General features: G+C 39.6%; 1 protein-coding gene across 1 annotated transcript; it reads right to left on the minus strand.

Moving 5' to 3' along the window:
* Window positions 1-478: 478 nt before the first annotated feature.
* LOC101737155 (protein ERGIC-53) lies at window positions 479-24,729 on the minus strand. Its single transcript, XM_038015550.2, has 12 exons — window positions 24,477-24,729; window positions 20,340-20,494; window positions 17,269-17,441; window positions 16,482-16,597; window positions 14,961-15,125; window positions 7,633-7,745; window positions 7,114-7,242; window positions 5,521-5,622; window positions 4,286-4,371; window positions 3,421-3,573; window positions 2,197-2,319; window positions 479-1,757 (listed from the first exon to the last, which is right to left on the minus strand). Exons 1-12 carry the CDS (start codon window positions 24,640-24,642, stop codon window positions 1,721-1,723), a joined length of 1,518 nt encoding a protein of 505 aa, XP_037871478.1. The 5' UTR covers window positions 24,643-24,729; the 3' UTR covers window positions 479-1,720.
* Window positions 24,730-24,731: the final 2 nt, after the last annotated feature.

Genomic DNA, 24,731 nt, shown 5'->3' on the forward strand with positions numbered 1-24,731 from the left:
TTATTTTGGCCTAGTTTCCATAATGCATACAGCCTAGTTTAACTTTAGTTACAATTTACAAGTGTATGTAATGCCGTTTAAAATTATTGTTTCAAAACTAGTGTTGTTCGGTGCTAGCTAAGTACTTTTTTGCGAGGATTAATGCTCTACCAACATGGATTCAATACAACTAAATTCATCAATTCGAGTTAAAACCGAGTAACACGAGTCATTGTTGCCATCTATTGCCATTTATTACCAAAGAAACAATCGGATCTCTGACGGTAAGCACTAACCATCTCTCATGGACATGAGCAATCCTCAAAATCTAGTTTAAAGAACAATATTTATTTCTACAATGCTTAGTCAAGTAACGCAAATGTCCATGTTTAGGAAAAAAATCTATACAAAGTTTTTAGAAGTATTTTAACAACGTACATGATAATAGATACGTATATATTACTGTTACTTTACATATTCAATATAAAATAAAACACAATTTTTCAAAAAATATTTTTTTAATTACAACCATTTTTACACATTCACATTTCCACATTCTGACGCGAATCTAACAAGTAAAGAATACTTCAGCAAAACTCAAGTCAAAAAAAAGACCTCAAGAAAGAGACACACAACTAGATTTTTAGTGTCACCTCACTCGTTCATTTATACTAGTAATTGGTCACAGTCACCTGTGACGCGAGTTCTATAAACCTGAAATATTATGTAACTCTCGGAACCGCCATTGACACGAATTTTCGAAGCTAGCTAAATCATTTATCCAAATACATACATATATATTATAAAATTAATAAACTGCATTGAATTATTTTAATCTGAAACCACGGATAGCCACAAACGTACAAAATAAATTAAAGAAAAAAAAAAAGGTAACAAAAATAAATAAAAAATATTTATGAAAAATAATAATTAAATTCCTAAGAGACACAAACAAAAAAGTCGTACTAGTAATATTTACAAATAGTCTCATCTCCTTCACACGCACAGAACAGTAAAAAGGTTTTGTTTTAATACGAACCACAGATACCACAATGTGTCAAACTACATTGAAACCGTTTTGTGACAATATATCGAGAAAAGTCCTTCGAGAAAGAACTCATGCAATTTTAGGTTGATGGTGAATATATGCACAACCAAGCGAACCGTATTTCCAACCTAGGACCAATCAAGTCGCATGACCTAGCAACGATAGCGTCAAAGTTAACTCAAATATGTATGCAGTTGGAACAGCGCCCCTAGCGGCAAACGTAGGCAAACGTTCCAACTTCATACAAGTTAACTTTTACGCTATCGAGAACGTTAAAAAACTCGAACTAAGCACATTTGTCACGTGGTGACACACAGTGAGTCTACAAGATGACAGCGGAACATTGATTACACCATTTATATGTTTAAAGTACAAAACCCCAACACAATATTTTGGTATCCACGATTTTTTTTAAACTAAGGACAATTTGATTAGATCCTATTTATTTTTTATCTATGAGTCTGACACTTATTTTTGTATTTCCGGATATAAAAATCACAAGGATTTTATTTGTTTAATATTCAACACATTTTGAGCACCAGTGAGCATGACTTCGTGCAATGATTTAAATATAACTCGGGACTGTGATTAATAGACTCTCAACACTATACCAAATAGACAGTGAGCAGTCTGGTCACACCGCCAACATACCACAGATAAAATATAGATAGAATTTAATTACAGACTTTCAGTTTAGAAGAATTTCTTTGCTTGGGCCTCTTTCCTCTCTCTGAAAAAAAAAGAGTAGAGTAAATATTTTTGGTTAAATTTTATATATAAACTAGCTTTTGCCCGCGACTCCGTCCGCGTTGTATAGTTACTTTGGCACAACGCTAAATTTTACCCCCCACTTCATTTACGTAGATAGTGAAAATATTTTGAAGCATTCTTTATTGGTGCTCCATTTGTATTAGTCTTAGCGTGATATATAGCCTATAGCCTTCCTCAATAAATGGGCTAATTAACACTAAAAGAGTTTTTTCACATCGGACCAGTAGTTCCGGAGATTAGCGCGTTCAAACAAACAAACTCTTCAGCTTTATAATATTAGTATAGATGAGAAATTACCGGCCTTTTTTATTGTTCCAGATGAGTGAGAAATAGGTAAGCTAATGGTACCTAATTCAGAGTTTATTTGTATTTCGTATTTCCAGCATCAAGTTACTTACTTGTACAGAGCATATATGAACATGAGCGCTAATTGCATCGCTGCCACCAGCAGGATGGCGGTGAAACTAGCGCAGGTCGCGGCAGGGCACGGAGGCGGGGCTACCTGCGCCTGGGCCATTAACCTGAAGCACGGAAAAACATTTTAAATAGCTTTTTAATAGTTTCTGTCGTCGTCGTGGCCTAAAGGATAAGACGTCCGGTGCATTCGCGTTGAAGCGATGCACCGGTGTTCAAACCCCGCAGGCGGGTACCAATTTTTCTAATGAAATACGTACTTAACAAATGTTCACGATTGACTTCCACGCTGAAGGAATAACATCGTGTAATAAAAATGAAACCCGCAAAATTATAATTTGCGTAATTGCTGGTGGTAGGACCTCTTGTGAGTCCGCACGGGTAGGTACCACCACCCTGCCTATTTCTGCCGTGAAGCAGTAATGCGTTTCGGTTTGAAGGGTGGGGCAGCCGTTAACTATACTGAGACCTTAGAACTTATATCTCAAGGTGGGTGGCGCATTTACGTTGTAGATGTCTATGGGCTCCAGTGACCACTTAACACCAGGTGCGCTGTGAGCTCGTCCACCCATCTAAGCAACAAAAAAAAACTTAGCACCTAAAGTTTAAATCCGCTTATACAGTCAGTCAACTATTCGAATTTTTTGAAAAAAATGATTTAGTTATTCGTCGATAGATGGCGTTGCACACAAATCTTAATAGTGCTGACTATATGCGCATTCAAAATATAAATTAAACAGAAAAAACTGGTATCCGATGTTCGCAGTGACTTATTAATGGATACGATGTGTCAAGTTTATTGATGGTCATCAGGTTTGAGTCCCGTGAGCTCACTCTCAATCTCAGTAAATGACCACAATTTTACTGAGATTATATTATTATTTCATCCCAGTTGATTAATGTCTTAAATTAATCACCTTCATTTCATTTCACTCCATATTATAATTTTTCATAAAAAATAAGAATACAAATTAAAATAAGATACGACTTAAAGGTCTTAGTTACCAGGTCATAAAATCCCCTAAAAAAAAACATGTTTAGTGTTATGTGACATGCTGAATTTTGTCGGGTAATAGGTTATTACAGTACGCGGTCGCGCTATATTACGCGTACTACATGGCTCACATTACTTACACATGTCTAACCGGAGTGATTACGTCGGAGTGATTACTCAGATGTTAGGTAGCAAGAAACAGCTTAGTGCTCACCTTTGCGAGACGCCGCCGACAGTCTGCTTGATGTTGGTGATGGAGTCCCTCAACTCTGTCAGGAACTGAGGGTTGATGCCGCCCCCCGCAGCAGTACCGCCGCTGGCCGCCAGCAGCGAGTCAGACTTGCGAGCCACCTCGATCACGAAGCCCCTGGTGGAAATTAGCGAATACGTTTATCTGACCCGTCAGGACCTTCAGGTCTGTCTGTGTAGAGACTGTGCGGGAACCAAGGATGCGAGGGATATTTATTTGGAATACAAAAAAATCTGTTCAATTTTTGATCTAGTGATGAACGCCAGAGTCCAGGTCCATTGATAATGGGTATCTTTTTAGCGCACGCCAGATACCATTGTCTAACTCTTCAAGCCCCTCTTCAAGGCAGGAATAGGTTGGTGATGATGTCGGAGCAGCCGCCGGTGCAACGCAACTGAGAAATCGACCTCACGCCTCAAGGCACGCGGCATATTACACTTCGCACAGCAGTAAGACAACCACTTCGATAAAGCGGCACGACACGAGAACCCTCTCATCGTGGCCGCCGGTAACTACATTCCCGATCCTGCGGACAGAATGGTAAACAGTCGACGTCGCCCAAAACACGTCATCTCGGATCCTCCCGATCCACTAACGGTGCTTTTAGGTACAACAAGCACCGGTCATCGTAAATTAACCCATAGTGGGTCGCGTTTCCGATCCGGTGGTAGATTCCGCGAAGCACGGCTGTTGCTAGGGTCAGTGTTAGCAACGTCGTCAGGTTTGAGCCCCGTGAGCTCACCTACTAGCCCGGCGACGCTGACATGATCTCTCTAGACCATCAGCTTAGGTAGGAAAAATAAAAATGAAATAGTAAGGCAACACCCACTTGAGCTCGGCTATGGTGTTGATCATGAGCTGATTGTTGGCCACCAGCGCGTCCCAGTCGTGGCGGCCGATCGGCATACTCGGCATCTGTAACGGCAAAACACAAATGGCATCAGCGGGACATTACAAACAGATGACCTGCCCCATCTCGGTGAATACTATTGTGCTATCCACTGGATGACAATAGACAAACGGGCAGCCCTTTTATAATATCACTAGCTGACCCGGCATACTTCGTAGTGTCTCAATCGATAAATAAAAGTCCTAAGCTTTTGAATAAAATAAACTTAAAACAAACAAAATCCGCCCGACGGGGGACACATCAAAGGAAAAACAAAATTGTCATTTTTATTTAATTCCGAGCTTTTTCATATTTATCTACCTTTTAAACCTTCCCTAGATTTTCACAAGTAAATCAAGACCAAAATTAGCCAAATCGGTCCAGCCGTTCTCGAGTTTTAGTGAGACTAACGAACAGCAATTCATTTTTATATATATAGACTATCACCACAAATTTACACAGCGTGGCGTGCACGACTTCATTATGTGTGACGTCATTTGAGGCCACAGTAAACGGCCGCATTGACAAAATCTTATATTAGCTACATAAAAGGGTAGGAACGCTTGAAATTCAAAGTTTGTGATTCAATTCATAAATATTCCACAACTCAAATTCTAATTTTGTAAGCGAGCAATGTATCGAGATCTGGAGATCAGTAATACAGGTCTTTGAACCTAGTACAGACATCAGCTCTTTCAAAGGCTTACAAAATAAATTATAAGGTTCATTCTTATTTGTATTTGTACTATATAATACCTTTAAGAGAGAAATAAATAATAATTATTATTATAATAATTATAAAAAAATATAATCGACAGACAGTCTTAATAATATGATATTTTCTGTGAATACTTTAAAAGCTATATATATTGCGTCTATTTCTTAGAGGTATCTTGAGGTGGCCAAGAAAATGAATAAATGCGTTAACTTTTTCAAATGGTCATTATATTATTTTTTTAATGTTTTACAAAATAAATTGACATGCGCGTCCATCTTTTTTCTTCGTGTAATATATTTTTTTTATTTTTACAATTATTATTGGTGCCACTATTGCGTTTCCTGTTTTGTGATTGGTTCGTGCGATATGACGTCATCGTTGGCCAATCACAGCCGTCAATGTATGACGCGACGTTGATTCGTTAACACTATAGTAGTACGCTGTGTATATTGTGTACCTGTTGAGGGATCTGTCCCGGGGCGACCTGTTGGGGCTGTCCCTGGGCCTGGCTGTACACTGCCGTGAGCATTGACATGGAGTTCATCTGTTTGCCAATCACCTGGAACATAGGACAATAATAATATAACTCTGACCGGCATAATAGCGCATCACTACATAGTATAAAACAAAGTCGCTTTCTCTGTCCCTATATCTGTCTGTCTCTATGTATGCTTAAATCTTTAAAACTACGCAACGGATTTTGATGCGGTTTTTTTTAATAGATAGAGTGATTGAAGAGGAATGTTTATATGTATAATAACATCCATTAAATAGTGGATAAATCAATAATAAATTACAGTTTCCGAAGCGAAGCGAGGGCGGGTGGGTCACTAGTTCTATAGATATAACTACCCAAAAATGTATATTTGTATGTGTATGTTGTTTTATTGCTTAGGATGAGCTCACAGCCCACCCGATGCGAAATGGTTACCGGAACCCATAGACATCTACAACGTAATTGCCGCCACCTACCTTAAGAAAATAGTTCTAATATCTGTTTTCTGCTTCACGTCAGAAATAGGCAGGGCGGTGGTACCTACCCGCGCGGACTCTCAAGAGGTCCTACCACCAGTAAATTACTAATCATTAACTGAAGAAAAAATATATAGTGAGCGATCTTGTCACTTTCTTTCAGAAAACCATTAGGAGCAAGACAATGATGAAAGTATGATGTGGTTGTGGCAGTGTAAAATTGTTTTATATGAGTCGTCTATTATCAAAGGTGGCAATCTGTGCATTTGGACAAAAAAATGTTATTGATATGTCAATACAGATTGATTTGAATATAATCGTCTCCTTCAAAGAATACGGTTCAAAACCTGCATTAAATAAAGGTTAATACTTAACCTGTTATTTATCTAAGATGTCGTTCAGAAGAGTTTTGTGACTGCCAATGGAATACTAAGTCAATAATTCGTTTTTCTGATTTACCAATAATTGACCAAAAGTCACATTGCCGGCTTTGATAATAGTCGACTGATATATTGATTTTTTATTTTTGTACTAGCTCACAGCTATTACTGAAGCTCAGAAGCATCACTGCCTGCAAGGCTTTGAAACTGCGATACTTTAAGACAAACATTTTTTGTAATTTTTTCTGTATGGAAACTAGCGACATCTAGTAGCGGATGCCCCTAAACTTGTATGTTAAAGTTAAGGCATTCAATCAGTATAACTAAACACAGAAAATAAAAAAATTAATAAATCATACAAGCATTTATTTGTTATAGACAAGTTGATTAAATTTTATAAATTTGTGGCTTCTGAAAATTTGCAAAATCCTTCTTTAAAAATAAAATATAGGTAATATGCTACTGCCATCTACAGGAGCAATGAGAAACTAATCGAAGCGAAGCCATCTAGTGGCCGACGCCCGTAAACATTTTTGTTGAGTGCTTAAGTTGCTTATATATAACTAATTTATGTGCATTATCTATGACTGCCTGAATGCCACCACCCACCTTGACACTTGAGCTAAATCCAAGCCTCAACTGTATAATACGCGACGAGCGCGACGAAAAATGTAAAACAGCGCCATCTACCGGCGTACCTCGTCAACTTTCTTGTTCAAGTCCCTCAGCACGTCGTGTATCTGCGCCTGTCCTTGGAAGATCTGCCTCAGCTCGCGCTGCCCGTCCGACTCGAACCAGTCGTCGAACTCGCCGTCCTTGTCGCGCACCTACAACACAGAAAGGGACAAATGCAGGTTTGGCACCCAAAAGTAAATCAACGGTTTTGATTTTTTTTTTTTTTTTTTATTGCTTAGAAGGGCTGACGAGCTGACAGCCCACCTGGTATTAAGTAGTTACTGAAGCCCATGGACATAAGATATAAGTTCTAAGGTCTCAGTGTAGTTACAACGGCTGCCTCACCTTTCAAACCGAAACGCATTGCTACTACACGGCAAAAATAGGTGGTACCTACCCGCGCGGACTCACAAGATGTCCTACCACCAGTGAAGTGTTAAGTGGTCACTAGAGCCCATAGACATCTACAACGTAAATGCCGCCACTCACCCTGAGATATGAGTTCTATGGTCTCAGTATAGTTACTAGACGTTGATCCGTACCTCATCGGGATGTTCCTTCCTGTATTCCTCCTTCTGCTGTTCCAGTTTCTTCTGGTACTCCTGATATTCTTGAGACAGTTTCTGCTGTTCATCAGAGCTGATCTGCTGGGTGCCTTGATCAAAATAACACGGGTTTACTTCTCGGTGGACTGTTACTATATTCTACATAGGGTGCACAGCATTGAGCTATATAGTCCGATAGAACAGAGACTAGGGGCGGCGAGAAAATCGAATCCGAATGTTGGAACTGTGGCTCGAACAAGATCACACGTAGACCGAGAGCTAATGACGGGACAATCGTATCGAATCCGGAGTTGGAGCCGAAGAAACGGGGCGCGAATACAACGAAACCGAATTTAGAAATACGCATGTACAACGCCAAGAACGTACCAAAAAAATAATAAAGAAGATCAAAAAGAACAGAGCTAAGGGATTGCGCGTCGATACCACAGCTAGATTCTACGCGGACCTCTCTGCGGACGCGTCCACCGAGAACATTCTACACATATCAGAATCTTTTGAAGTGAAAACTTCTTTAAAATCGTTGTGATTTCAAACCGGATGCAACGGAAAAAACGACAGGTAAGAGACACAAATACAAAGAATGAGACAGAAAAATACATACTATTTAATACAGCGCCATCTGTGAGATTTTTTAATATTAACGTGTATATGAAAGCTCTTGTAGTGAATTTTAATTTAGGATTATACGTGAAATTAAAATATCAATTCACAGAGGGCGCTACCTTACAATTATTTACTAATGACAAAATTTTACATATACTTGAGACGTTTAGGATAATTGTATTTTAATTTTGGAAGGTTTCACTTCTACCACGTGTGAATTGCACACATGTATTTTTTTTTTTTTTTATGTTTGAAGTATTACTGGTGGCCCGGAGGCCTTTCCAGTTTCACCAGGACAGGTGGGCGAGCAAGGGCTAACGACAGCCTCAATGTTGATAAAGTTGAAGATAAAACTGAACCGCCTGCAGTAACGGAGAGGCTGAGCAAAGTGACTGTTACTATATTCTACATAGGGTGCACATTATTGAGCTATATATGTAAGCATTGTGTTGACGTTGACAGAAACATTAATATTTGGGTATGTATCAGTTCAGCATTCAACCACAAGAGGGAGCCACAAGTCGGACAAAGAAATAAACGTGTTTTTTTTTTTCTTCGATCGGTATAAAAATATATAATTCATTAAAAGTCTTTGTGAATTTGCTTTATTGTAAAAGGGGAAAAGGACGATTCAAATTTGAATATAAGAATAGTAAAGCATGAACATTTGATTGTTGATTCTCCGTTTTAGGTTAGTAGTTATTTCATTAGTTGATATTTTTTAAGTAAAAGATATCTGTAATTTAATAAATAAAATACTGTTTTAGATGAATCACATAGTGTTTTGCTTTAAGAAGAAATATAATAAATAGTCTTATATATACCTAGTCAGGTCATAAATTCTGTCACATGTTTAATGTAAAATAATTGAAACAAGTTTATTCATTATGTAACCATTCATATACCAAAATGAACTTAACAAAACATAGATTCTTATGACATTAAAGTTTATTAAAAATGACCTCCGTGATTTTGAATACAGGCCTTCAATCTGCGCGGCCAGTCGTCTATCGCAGCACGAACGAGGTCCATGTCAATATCGGCGGCTGCCTTAATCAAGGATGTCTTGAGTGACTCCAAATTGAGATGAGGCTTTGAGCACGCCTTTTCCTCCAAGTGTTGCCATATCTTGTAATCTAACGGATTCAAATCTGGACTGGAGGAAGGCCAGTCTTCGTGCCGGATGAAGTCGATTTCACGCGCCGCCAGCCAGTCTTGTGTGCTCTTCGCTCTATGAGCTGGTGCCGAATCTTGTTGGAATACCCAGTGCCTGTTATTGAACATGGTATGAGAAACAGGTTCCACAAGGTTCGTGAGGACTGTATTTTGATACACAACTGCATTCTTTTTTACACCTTTCTCACAAAAATATACCTCTGTTAGGCCCCAATAAGAAACTCCCAACCATACCATGAGCGAGGATGGAAAATGACCTCATTGGACACGCGGAATACGGTTGTTCGCTTCTTCACTACTGTGTGCATACACCTTATCATTTTGTTTGTTGTAGCTCTCTCCTACGGTATAAATTTTTTCATCCGAAAAAAGAATTTCCCGATATTTTTTTCCCACGTACCGCTTCAACAAAGCGCGGCATCTCTTCAGTCTCAGGTCCATTAGACGAGCATTCAAACGATGTCCTGTTTTTCTTCGATATGCCCGAAGCCCTAAGTCTTCATTTAACACCCTTTTCACCGTGGTTCTGCTTAACCCCATCTGAAGGTCCAACAGTTTCTACTTACGTTTGGGATTTCTTTGAATTCGCGCCTTCACAGCTTTTATCACTGCTGGAGTCCTAACAGACCGAGGGCGACCACTTCTTGACCTGTCATCTACACTAGAGTCTTCATTGTATCGTTTGATGGTACGATAAACGAATCTTTTGGTTATATTCAAATTTTTCAGTATGTTAAAAATTTGAATTGGCGCGTAACCACAACGATGCAACGCAATAACTGCAACACGGTCTTCTTTAAGCGTCCACTCCATATTTAAAAATGAGTAAAATTCTAAAAGTATACCTTTTTTATTTTCATGAACAATTCTAAATTCGAATTCAATAAACTTTTTTGTGGCCAGCATTCTAAAAGAAAAGTTTTTACTGTGTGACAATACTTATGACCTGACTAGGTATATATATATATATATATGTCGGCGCAAATATGACTATTTACCTACCTATTGTAAAAATAATAATGATTCAATGTGATAATCGGACCATCTGGTCATCAACTAATTACTCTGTGTTTGTTAAGATAAGAAATTAATGTTAAACAGTCCCTTTTATTGTAATTTCAATACTTTAAAAACTTGTAAACACGCTGACGTGTGCCAAAACCTATAAATACGGCCGTACTATCTAGCGCTTAGTCATTCGTGTCCGAGCCGTAGTACAGTACGGATCTCTCTGTAACGTTGTTATGCTTCTCGTGCAATATACGCAGTTCTCGTGAAGTTTTGTTTTGGAAGCCCAAACATGAGTCATCGTCGAGAACTTAATGACCGTGACGTCAGCAATGGTGACGTCACACTTTTTAAAGACATTCCGTCACTGTCCCTCCTCCGTCATATATATATCATGTGATCAGCCGGTACCTGGGGTCAACGAACTCGCGTGACGTGTGCGAGCCGACTTCGATTATCATTGCGCGTTTACAACACGACATATGATAGCACGGGCGCACCAGGCGCATCTATGTACTGTGTATATAATGTATATGTCGTGGATAACGACTTTTAGTAATATTAAGAAGTTGTTTTGACTATTATTTTAAATGATGAAATGTTGTGTTGATAAATGTCACAAAATGTAGGGTACACTACGTGGCGCCACAGTATAAAATGGCGGTACGTGGACAGAGTCGTGGCATTCCGTGTCAGACAGTCATTCAGTCCGTATCGGACGGTCGGTCCGTCTCAGTCAGTGAGTCTCTGGCAGTCAGTCAGTCGGTCTGTCGGTATGTGCAACGAAACTGTCGGTTTATCCTGTCATTGTGAAAGTTGTGTGTGTTGAGTTTCACTAATTATTATTAAAAAGCTTTATTTACTAAACTGAGTTCAATCGAATACGAGTGATGACGAAACTACCGCTCAGCCATCCCTGGCGCTGCCGCCGACATCAGAAGTGGGATCAGGACTCTACTCTCAATGGCGTGACGTGTTTGAACATATTCGAAGTACAGCGAAAAAAACATGATGCAGATCAGAAATCAGAATACCAGTAACGATATCTGAGATCACGGGTCGAAAATTCATCGGGAACAGACAGATGCCGATCCATGTGCTTGGTGCGCTATGGTTGATATGTACCTCGATGAACGTCTACTGGATGGTGCATAGCTCATTGTAGTCTTCAGTGGGGCCCTGAAAGGCGGTGGCTTATCACGTTGTCGCGGATTTGACAACAAGCAAGCAAACAAGAAAGCAAGCAAGTTTCCGTGGGGAAGAAAAATGGACACATCTGAAGTCATCGTGACCTGTAAGATAAGACGTCCGGTGCGTTCGTGTCTGGCGATGCGGCGGGGTTCGGGTCCCGCTGGCGGATGCCAGTTTTTCTGGTGAAGTGCGTGCTTGACAAGTGTTTGCGGTTGGCTTCCGCAGTGTGGGAGTAACATCGTGTAGGAGAGGTGGAACCCGTAAAATTGTAGTTTGCGTGGTGGCTGGTAAGATTTGCTGTGGTAAAAAGTTTGCGTGGTGGTAAAATGTCTTGTGAGTCTGCACAGGTAACCGGAGGTGAGAGTTCCGCGGTCGCGGCCCACCCAGTCCGCGAGAACCAGGCAGATCACCTCGACGGTACGGAGGTCGGCCGACGGGTCCGCCAAACGACGAGACCACGCCTCTAGCACGGACTGCCGAGATTGGAGCCCCCGCGCTCCGGCTACACTTGCGCTAGGGCGCGCCGCCTCGTAGGAGACTGTGAGGTATCCTTGAATAACTCTGACTGCGATCGCGCGCTGCCGGCGTCGCAGCGCGGCGACTTTATCGTGGGTAAGGACGTGACACCAGACGGGTGCTCCGTATAGTGCCATCGACCGCACGGGTACCATCACCCTGCCTATTTCTGCCGTGAAGCAGTGTGTATTTCGGTTTGAATGGTGGGGCAGCGGTTGTAGCTGTGCTAAGACCTTGGAACTTGTATCTCGGGATGGATGACGCGTTTGCGTTGTGGATGTCTGTGGGGTCCAATAACTACATGGCACCGGGTGTGAGCTCGTGCATAGTCCACCCATCTAAGCAAAAACATTGCCACGAGTTGCCGCAGAGGCAAATTGATGGCGCGATGTCATCGACGGCTGCGAGCAACGCAGCAGCGGAGCGACGCCGTGACGTGCCGGTAGCTGCGTAACATCGGATATTTTGGTAAATGAGAAAAATCTGGTGAGTCGTTTTATTTTTATTTGGAATCTGGTGCCGAATGTTCTCTTGTCGAGAAATCTATATGCGATGGTTCTCATAAAGAGACTGTCGATTAGAGTCACAGGGATGACTGTCGATTAGAGTCACAGGGATGACTGTCGATTAGAGTCACAGGGATGACTGTCGATTAGGGTCACAGGGATGACTGTCGATTAGGGTCACAGGGATGACTGTCGATTAGGGTCACAGGGATGACTGTCGATTAGGGTCACAGGGATGACTGTCGATTAGGGTCACAGGGATGACTGTCGATTAGGGTCACAGGGATGACTGTCGATTAGGGTCACAGGGATGACTGTCGATTAGGGTCACAGGGATGACTGTCGATTAGGGTCACAGGGATGACTGTCGATTAGGGTCACAGGGATGACTATCATTGAACACTTGTAGTCACAGGGATGACTATCATTGAACACTTGTAGTCACAGGGATGACTATCATTGAACACTTGTAGTCACAGGGATGACTATCATTGAACACTTGTAGTCACAGGGATGACTATCATTGAACACTTGTAGTCACAGGGATGACTATCATTGAACACTTGTAGTCACAGGGATGACTATCATTGAACACTTGTAGTCACAGGGATGACTATCATTGAACACTTGTAGTCACAGGGATGACTATCATTGAACACTTGTAGTCACAGGGATGACTATCATTGAACACTTGTAGTCACAGGGATGACTATCATTGAACACTTGTAGTCACAGGGATGACTATCATTGAACACTTGTAGTCACAGGGATGACTATCATTGAACACTTGTAGTCACAGGGATGACTTAGTTACTGTGTACATGAATTGTATGGGGAGAACTTGCAGCAGTAGTAAATCACTTATTTCCGTTTGTGTAATCTTTCAATGTCGTTATAGAATTTGTGTTTAGAATAAAAATTATTTGATGACTTTTAAATTTTCCGATAAGTCGTAAAGTAAGTATAGTCAGGAGTGATCGAGCGGAACAAGTGTTCTCGTGGATGTTTTTGATTGTAGGTTAACCATCACACGAGGACGTGTGACGTGTCAGAATGGCCGTGTCGTGGATAACGACTTTTAGTAATATTAAGAAGTTGTTTTGACTATTATTTTAAATGATGAAATGTTGTGTTGATAAATGTCACAAAATGTAGGGTACACTACGTGGCGCCACAGTATAAAATGGCGGTACGTGGACAGAGTCGTGGCATTCCGTGTCAGACAGTCATTCAGTCCGTATCGGACGGTCGGTCCGTCTCAGTCAGTGAGTCTCTGGCAGTCAGTCAGTCGGTCTGTCGGTATGTGCAACGAAACTGTCGGTTTATCCTGTCATTGTGAAAGTTGTGTGTGTTGAGTTTCACTAATTATTATTAAAAAGCTTTATTTACTAAACTGAGTTCAATCGAATACGAGTGATGACGAAACTACCGCTCAGCCATCCCTGGCGCTGCCGCCGACATATATATGTCATTGTGGAAGAAGTACCTACACCTGATGTCGGATTATATTTGTTCCAATATATCGAGTGATGAAAGGATATTTAGTTTAAGTGACATTTTTTGCAACTTCACAGAAGAACCATTTTAAGGTTAACATTTAGAAAAAATAAATCAAAGTATGTATGTAAAGCTATATTATGTAAAGCTCTCCGTCTTTAAGAACGGTTAGCTGGTAGATAACTCAATTGTTGAGTTAAGCTCACCATTTTATAACTTTTAAAGGAAGTATTATAACAAAACAAGTTCTTCAGCTATGTGAATGGAGTAAGCTTTATAATTGAAGTTTAATTAAAAACATCGGACTCTTGATGGTGATCAATACCGTCTTTACCATAAGGGCACACGGGGCCCGTGCCCAGGGCCCTCATTCTCAGGGGGCCCCGAAAGACCGACAATTTCTCTCACACGCTTATTCTCAAAACATTTTTGTCGGGCACAATACACTTTTTTCACAAATCAGTAATCAGAAGGTATTTACAAGGCATATACGCCTATAATAGAAGATTTTGCTCAACAGAAATCCCGAAAGAAACAGTTATCGAAATCGTAACCAAAAAACCTGCATTCTTATATCATTAATGACATATTATATCATACTGTATTTGATTACCTATAATAAATACTCATACTCAGTAAAAAATGTTATTATAATTCGCTTTTTTACTTTCCAAAAGGGCCTCAAATTCTTGTGTGCCCAAGGGCCCCATCCTAGTTTAAGACGTCCCTGATGGTGATACCAAATATAAGGCACCTTTAATTACAAAGATAAATGTCGCGTCTTAAAAGAGTAGAGATGTTCTATACCTGGTTGCTGCGTGGAGTAGAGAGCGGTGGTGAGGAAGTGGATGACGTCGTGGTCGTCGGCCAGCCCCCCGGTGGCGGCCGACAGACCGAAGTGTCCGCCCCGGGGCAGCACCACGTTCTCGGCGCGGAAGCACAGCTCGTAGTCCTGCTCGTTGTTCGTCATTCCTGCGGACACGTGAACCGACGCTCATTTTTTTTATTGCTTAGATGGATGAAAGAGCTCACAGCCCGCCTGGTGTTAAGAGGTTACTGGAGCCCATAGACAACGTAAATGCCGCCATCTTTAGATATTGAGTTCTAAGGTCTCAGTATAGTTATCTTATTCATTCCTCATCTTCATCATCATCAGCCTTTATCTGCCCACTGCTGGACATAGGCCTTCCCCAGAATGCGGTCCTCCGCCTTCCGCGTCCAACGACTTCTCGCTGTGCGCACTAAGCCGTCGATCCACCTGGTTGGAGGACGCCCCACGCTCCTGGTACCAATTACCTGGTACGATGTGTGGACGAGCTCACAGTCCACCTGGTGTTAAGTGGTTACTGGAGCCCATAGACAACTACAACGTAAATGCGCCACCCACCTAAAGGCAATTCATTCCTCGATTGCTAATATTTCAACCACATACAAATACAATGAATTTCCTACATATTGGAAACTTGTTTCTTTTAGACTCTCTACCCACCCAGTAGTGTTAAGCAATTACCGGAGCCCATAAATATCATCAATATTAATGTCACTGTTAAAACCAGAACTTATTGCTGCTTCCGGGCAGAAATAGGCAGAGTGGTGGTACCTACCAGTGTGGGCTCACAATAAGCCCTACCACCAGTAGAAGTTCTCAGGAAACTTTGTCAGCACGAAGAGACATATCAGATAAGTGTGCAGTGATAGTATTGTGGCGTGCAGCATTGGCACACCCATTGAAATCCCTCAAGGCGCAGGTGTGACCTGACGTCATTTGAACAAGATTCGCGCGCCGATTTAAGGTCAACATAAAATTGAAATTTTAGTTTAATTACTAGACTTATTAATCCTGAATGAGAGTTTCCCGCTAATACTGAGATTTTTTTAAGTGATTTTATGACTTGGTAACTAAGACCTTTAAGTCACGTCTTATTTTAATTTATATTCTTATTTTTTATGAAAAATTAAAATATGGAGTGAAATGAAATGAAATGAAGATGATTAATTTGAGACATTAATCAACTGGGATGAAATTAAATTAAATGAGATGATATGGGATGAAATAAAAGTAAAATGGTGGTCATTTACTGAGATTTTTTCAATGGACTTTTTGGAGGATCCCGAAAAGTTACCTCCAGCGGCTTTGTTTCATTTTCCCCACTGATATTAATCAGTTAATAAACTACCGTTATTACACATTTAAACCTGAAGAAACATTGAATAGACAAAATAAAACAAATCACACAACCTCACTTCTCGCGTTCCCGCCAAAAAGTCCCCCTAATGCTGAGAGCAAATGACAAACCACAGTGTATCTAAGGTCCAAAAGAGCATTACCGTTGTGGAAGTAGACAGTTAACGTGTTCATGTAGTATTCTATCTTGGCCCGGGTCGGGAACGGCTTGTTCCTGAAGTCGCGCAGACATCCGGACAGGAGCTGAGTGGTGCCGTCACTGAAAGAATGGAGTTCCAAGTCACGGCCGGTCCTTTTATTGCTATAGTGTATAAACAAACTAACGTCCCATCCTGGTGTTAGCTGGACCCCTCGGAAGCTGAGTAGTTTTGTTTATAGAAGTGAAACTTCTTTAGGTACGTGGGGAGTAAAATTTAACTCGCAAGAGAGTGAGAAGATAGACAGAGCGTCTCGCGACCTTCTGTTTACGGACGTCGGCCATTAGATGGCATGTTATTAGTTTATCATTGCTCCTGTAGATGGCAATAACATATTAACTATCTTATATTTTGTTTTTAATGAATGATTTGAAAAAAAAAACATTTTCTAGTATATGTATATAATTTAAAATATAATATGTAAAGGTGCAAAGGTCGTTTCTCTTATACACAGCATTCAATATTACAAGAGAAATTTGATTTAAGGATAAACAATGAAGAAAACCACAAATACTATATATAAACCGCAAAAGAAGTTTCACTTCTTTCAAGTGCACCTCAGATACACGGGCACAATTTTTTTTTACTTAATGATTTTTCTTCAATGTTCATGTCATTCGTGAGCACGTGTCAGATACATCCCCTGACAAGAAATGGTACCCGCCTACTAATTCAATACAAGTGCACCGGTCTTTCGTTAACCTGTAGCAGTGGCTGTCATACAACGTCTCACCTCTTGTGATCGAAGACCTTAGTGCCGTCATTGACAACGGCCATGATGTAGGGATTGTTGTGCTTATTGTCATTGTCGAAAGAATCGAATATGACTCCGAGACCGTTCCATTTGTCTGACGAGCCGAACACTTCGCCGGTGTAGTCGCCTCGCTGTGTTGTATACCAGAACGCCTGGAGAGGGAAAACACATTTTTTTTTAATTTAGAGATAGAGGGAGAGAGAAAGAGGGGGGGGGGAGAGAAGGGGGAGAGAGAGAACATACTTTATTGGACACCAAAACACAATTAACATCAGAAAACAGTCCGCAAGCAGATACGTTTGTACAATAGGCGGTCTTATCGCTAAAAGCGATTTCTTCCTTTTTTCCCACCTATGCTGATAGCCTTGAAAGGCTATTTTAGCTTCACCCTAACGTGTGTAGGTGAGCTCACGGGGCTCAAACCGGAGTGTTGCTAACACTGACCCTAGCAAGAGCAGTGCTTCGCAGAATCTACCACCGGATCGGAAACGCGATCCACTAAGAAGATCCGGCGAGAAACTCAGTGGGCTGTGTCTGTGGGTTAGTTCACTCGTCGAGCCCTTCGTCGCAAGCGACGGTTTCGACGAGGACGGTGACCGGTGCTTGTGGTACCTAAAAGCACCGCTAATGGATCAGGAGGATCCATAATGACGGGGTTTCTTCCAGACAACCGTTTCGTTACCCGAAATTCTGGACAGATTAAGATACAGTAATTTATAGTTGTTTTTTTCTGTAACACCCTGTATAGTCCTTATGAATCGTTTACGTAGTAAGGTCTATGGGCCCCGGTAATCGGTTAACATGTCGAGGAGGACACTAACATATCCGACATGTCCTTCTTTAAGAAAGTTTTCTAAACTGGGTGGTAAAAAAAGCTTGAACGTGGATAGCATTTTATCTTGCCTATATAACACTAGGTCAGATCTAGTAGTGTTGCGCATCATCTGGCGTACGCAAAGTGGAGGGAGCGGTTGCTGGAGGAGCTTGGCCAAACTTCAGTCACCCGCCGGCGCACCCTCGAGGCTTTGGTGCCCGTGCTGGAGGCATGGTCAAATTGGCTACGAGAAGCACTTGGTGGTAGTCTCTACCATGCGGTTCATGCCACCCATGATTAAACACAGTGGAGGAACGTTACATGTGGTCGCGATCCTCAGCAGTGAGGGAACGATATAGAAGAATATAACGCTGCCGATCTATTCAAATTCAAATTCAAATTCAAAATCATTTATTTCAACTTAGATGTCAGTATGACACACTTGTTGAATGTCAAAATACAAATAACAATGTTAACTCTACCACCGGTTCCAAAAAAAGCCACAGTCCTGAGAAGAACCGGCGAAACAAACTCAGCGGGCTTTTTTTTTTTTTTTGTTTTTTCTCAAATATTTTCTTTTTTTTTAAATAAATAGAAATATTCACAATAAAAGAAAAAACAAGTCAAAAAAATACAATTAAAAATAATAATAATAATAATGAAAAATGAAAAGGCCAGGAGCGAGCGCCTCATTCCCACGTAGTGCCATCTAGTAAATAATCCTTAACTTTATAATATGCCTTGTTGCACAAACGTTCCTTAACAGTTTTCTTAAATCTATGAACAGGTAGTAGTTGAACGTTTAGTGGGATCTTGTTGAAAAGCTGTACACCCAGCCCCCTAAAAGAGTTGCTTATTTTCTTAATTCGAGCCGCCGGCAACGCAAGCCTATGTTTGTTCCTAGTGTTCACATTGTGCAAATCGCAGACTCTGGGGAATTCTTCAATGTTTTTACGCACGTACAATAAATTTTCAAAAATGTATTGGGACGCTAAAGTTAGAATTTTGATTTCCTTAAACTTGTCCCTCAAGGATTCCCTCGGGTGCATATTATAAATAGCACGAATAGCCCTCTTCTGCAGGATGAAAATCGTTTCGACATCGGCAGCATTGCCCCATAGCAAAATGCCATAGGACATAACACTATGAAAATAACTAAAATAAACCAGGCGTGCCGTATCTTCATTAATATACATTCGTAATTTTTTTACCGCAAACGCTGCAGAACTAAGCCTACTCGCTAACTTGCATATGTGAGGACCCCACTGCAGCTTGGAATCAACTGTTATACCAAGAAAAACTGTCGAATCCACAAGCTCCAGTGTCTCTCCACTTACAGTAATATTAGTGTCAACTTGTTTAACATTAGGTGTGGTAAATTTTATACATTTTGTTTTTTTGTTATTTAATAACAGATTATTAACACTAAACCAATGTACCACGCGCGAGATAGCATCATTCACATCGTCATAATCTTCCAAATGTCGTTTAATTTTAAACAATAATGATGTATCATCAGCGAATAATACGATATATAATTTTAAATATCTACACGAGAACTACGACTTTATCTGTATAAATCACTACATAGGATAAAACAAAGTCGCTTTCTATATCCCTATGTATGCTTAAATCTTTAAAACTACGCAACGGATTTTGATGCGGTTTTTTTTAATAGATAGAGTGATAGAAGAAGGTTTATATGTATAATAACATCCATTAATTAGTGGAGAAATACTGTTATCAATAATAAATTACAGTTCCCGAAGCGAAGCGAGGGCGGGTCGCTAGTAAATCTATATAGACTACGACTCTTATCTATATCTATATAGACTACGCCTTTATCTATATAGATAAATAAAAAATTAATAGTATGTATGCAATTATGAAATAATTATTTTAAATCGCATACGATAGCTGGCTCTTTAACAAAAATAAAAACTAGTTTTTTTAGCGTCTCTTTTTGGTTGGAATCTATTTTTTATTTTTTTATTGCTTAGATGTGTGGACGAGCTCACAGCTCACCTGGTGTTAAGTGGTTACTGGAGCCCATAGACATCCACAACGTAGATGCGCCACCCACCTTGAGATACAAGTTCTAAGGTCTCAAGTATAGTTACAGTTTTCCAGTAATACATGCATCTCGTTTTGCGAGTGAGAAGCGTGTGGGACCCGCATGCACGCCCGCTTATCAACAGAACGCAGAAACCTAAAAAAAGTAATGATTGGACCTTACCAAGCCGTCAGCACCTATTCTGCCTCTGCCGGTAATCTTGAACATGATATCGACCTCCCACCAGTCAAAGTTAATGGGCTGTTTGGTCCATATAGCCCCCTTCTGGCTTCGAAGCGACGGCGCGAGACGGACGCTCTCCCCTGATGCTATTGCGTCTGTTGGGTTAAAAAAAGTACATAAGAGAACACATTTTTTAAAAATTCAGTGACGCGTTTACATGAGTCTCCATTAATTAGGGGCCGTTGGCAAAACGTAGCCATCACAGACCACAAGATATCTGACAGATGCCTGAATCTCACTTACGACATTTTCATGATATGCTTGCATATATACAAGTTCCGAACAATAATATTCAGACCGTCGCGTCTGTCTACGCTCGGTGTAAGATCTTCCCTACGTCGTTATACAACCTACTAGCTATTCCACCCATCAGAGAGACAATACTGGACAAAAACCAGTTTTCCGTGCCCAGGTTCCACTAGGGATCGTGGCGTCGAAGTCTCAAACCGGAAATTATATAAACATTTCTGCAGCACGTGGTGTACCCCGAATTATTGGACTTCAACGAGTACCATGATTCTGAAGGAATTGAATCAGATTAAGATTTCTACTATGACATCACCATGCCATACACAAAACCCTTGTCATTTTAACAATTTCAGTAACTAAAAGGCAGTCAATATAAAGGATATCCTGGTATCTAGTGTGTATTAAATATTCTTGCCATAATCTTATTATCTATATTATAATTATGATTAATATAATTCTATAAACGCCCGACATTAATGTCATATTTCTTATCATTTTATTAAGCAGATAATGTTTGTACGTCTCAGTCTGGTATTTTACGTGTGAAGACTACTGGCTATAGAGCTAACAGGCTTATGGGAATAATTATTAATGGCTCGTTTAGAATTATACAGTTTTAAAATTATATATGCCTAACAGATGCAGTATTGATTAATATTGTGGATGAGAAGTTTTAATGAACATAAATATGTTATTTTGTTGTGGTAAGGAATTCATTCTAAAGACGGATGATATAGAAAATATTTTTGTTTGTTGTTGTTGTTCCATCCACTTAGTATGGATGAATTCTACACTGATGGTGGAGAGTACAATGGTAAATTGGGCATGATGGGATCATTGTCAAGCAATTTGTCATAGCACTCCTATTTCACAGTACTTAAGCACTCAAAGCTGTCTCTCAATTTGTCAGCAATGAGCTGAGCTGAATTAAATTCAATTCAAAACACGAAAACAATTTCAATTGGCTGTCAACTTGTATGTAATTGCACAAATGTGTATATATTAGTACCGTATCATATTTTTAATATATCATAAAATCATGTTAAATGGACCTCATACAATTTTTTTGAAAGCAAACATTTGCAGTATTCCTATTAAAAACAATAACTGCTTATTGAAGTCATGATTCAGATGAAATACAATTTTATTATTTGTCAACATAATTATGTTTTTCCTATATCAGCACACATATGTAGTTATTACAAAAATCTGATGAATAATCAAAATTGAACTTTATACTTTGTGAAACAATGTTTAAATTTGGCGATCAATGGAAATTAATATTAAGTTGAGGCCTCAATTGCAGTTTTTAACAGCTTGGGTGTGAGTCAAGTTTACGTTAAGTATACATTAGGGCTATGGGTTAGTATGCTGCCATTGTATCCACTAAACAACCCATATATTATGGGTCCCCATCATTACATTTCAACTTTACATAAATATTAACAATTGTAACAACTTAAAGTGAACATGTGCAGCAGATGATATATAATAATGAATAAAAAATGAAACATGTAATAAAAATCCTGCACAAAATATATCCAATTACCTTGAGCAACTAACAGCCAGTCATGTACTCATTCATAATTGTTTTTCAACTTTCAATAATTGCAATTCGACAAGGTAGTGTGAAGACGAAATAATTCTTAATGTATTACTAATGTAATACTATACTAACTATGAAAGAAACTCGCCTACTTGTTATGGTTTTTTTTAGTTTGTGACTGCAACACTTAGATTACCATTTTGAAGAAAAATATAATTTATGATCTCAGAGTATTCATGAATAATTAGTATAAGCTAAAAGCGTAAGGCTTTAACCTCACATTTTTTATTATAGTTACATCGGCTACGGTAATGGACGAAACTTCTGAGGTATCCTGAAGAATCCATGGATTCACTATAATATGTCTCCATCTCCGTAATTTGGAGAATGCCATTAGGCTTGCGACACTGTTATAGGTTTAAAGTGCCCTTAACAATGCGAATTACGCTCACCTCTATGATAAGAACTTACTACTGCAGTTTTAGATATTTGTTTTTTTTTAATTTTTTATATTGCCTTTGTAGGCAGACGGGCATACGGCCCACCTGATGGTGAGTGGTTACCGTCGCCCATGGACTTCAGCAATGCCAGGGGCAGAGCTAAGCCGCTGCCTACCGCTTAATACTCTCCGCAAGCCTCGTTTGAAGAAGGACATGTCATAGCGCTCGGGAAACACCGTGGAGGGGAGCTCATTCCATAGCCAGATGGTACGTGGCAAAAAAGATCTCTGGAAACGCACTGTGGATGACCGCAGTGGCTCCAGGTAGTATGGATGAACTCTACTCCGGTGGCGGGCGGTGCGATGGTAAAAACGAGATGCTGGTATCATCTCGAACAATTCCTCAGAGCACTCCCCAAGGAACATACGGTACAAAATACAGAGGGAACCGAAGTTCCTCCGCAGACCCAGAGGTTCCAAAACGTTCAAGTATAGAATTTATGCAAGTTCTAGACAAGCCAAGATCTTACTGAAACTTTGCTGATATACTAGTTGTATACATCTTACTTCCACTTCAACTAACCGTATATCCATTTTGGATTAGCTAATTTTTTAGATCATATTATTTATTTCTTTAAAAATGAAAGACAATTGTAAAAGTTGTTTTAATTATGTCTGTAAGTCACAAAAATCCAATATTCTAGTTTAGCTTTAAGAAAATGTTTTTGGTTGGGGGTTACTTGAGTCTGTAGACACCATGATGCAAATACTGCCATCCTTCCATGATTGTTTACTTTTTATGTATTCATTATAAATTCTAACCAACTGGTCTTAAAGTGTAGAGAGAAGGGAAGAAGAAGATATTGGACTGTCTGCTGTCCTCTATGAGGTCAAGGATTCACAAAGTGTGAAATTACTAAAAAGGCATCTATTCATGTTGCCTTTATACTTTTTATTAAGATGTGTGGATGAGCTCACGGCCCACCTTTTTTTAAGTAATCACCGCAGCCCATAGATCTTGAGACATGGGTTCTAAATCTCAGTTTTTAGTACCATGGCAAAACCCTTCAAACTGAAACATATTAATGCTTCACGGCAGAAATAGGCGGGGCTGTGGTAGGTACCCATGTGGACTCACAAGAGGTGCTACCACCAGTAGCTAGCTACCTCTTAAAAAAATTCACTCATTTTAAAAGATTAGAAGAAACTGTCTTAGTTTACATGTTTGGAATCCTTTTTTTTATTAATTCAGTTTTAATATGGATTGGTTCACATTATAAATCGAATATTTGTACGATTACATTATCTGTACAATAATTCTACATTTTTCTTGGAATTTAGAATTTTTATTGCTGAATTAAGTATTACTTATTTATATTATAACTTTAATAGGGACCAGGGCATTTTATGTTTTAGTTTGATTTAACTAAATGATTCGAAAGTAATCGATAAGATGGAATAAAATAATTATAGTAATTCCTCATATAACAATGGCAATTTAAGTTAATTTTTTTGATTTAATAATTTTCAGTCTCTTTTAAGTACCGCGTCGACTGCTGTCGTGGAACTTAAACATGATCCTACGTGTATCTCTCTCACACCTTTACCGAATCTCATCTTGCTAGCTCCTTCTATTTTGACAGATTTCACTGACGTGTCGAAGATACTACTTTATGTCATTAGCAACTTGAAAACATTGCATTTTTAATTTAATATTTCTATTATTATAAATAAAAACTAGCGTATAACTGCCCCGAAAGGTGGATAGATATATTTATGAGGTTTTAAAGACATTTAGCGCAGTCGTCTAATATAGACTGTAACAAAAACTACATGCACTTACTTCCACCATACTCCCAAAACGGCACCGATCCATCTTTTTGCGCTAAATAAGGTGGTTTGAATGAATATTTGTATTCAAAACGTCTGTGCACCGATTGCGTGTTTACACTAACAAATAGGCACAATAAAAACGCACACACAATTAATTTAAAATTTAAAAACTCCATCGCGACTTTACCGTGCGAGACTCGCTCAAGTGAAAAAGTTGTTGATCGTGCGAAAATCGTTGTGATTTGTCAATGAAAATGCGTTCGGA

This window comes from Bombyx mori, chromosome 2 (genome assembly GCF_030269925.1).
Source record: "Bombyx mori chromosome 2, ASM3026992v2".
Taxonomy (NCBI): Eukaryota; Metazoa; Arthropoda; class Insecta; order Lepidoptera; family Bombycidae; genus Bombyx; species Bombyx mori.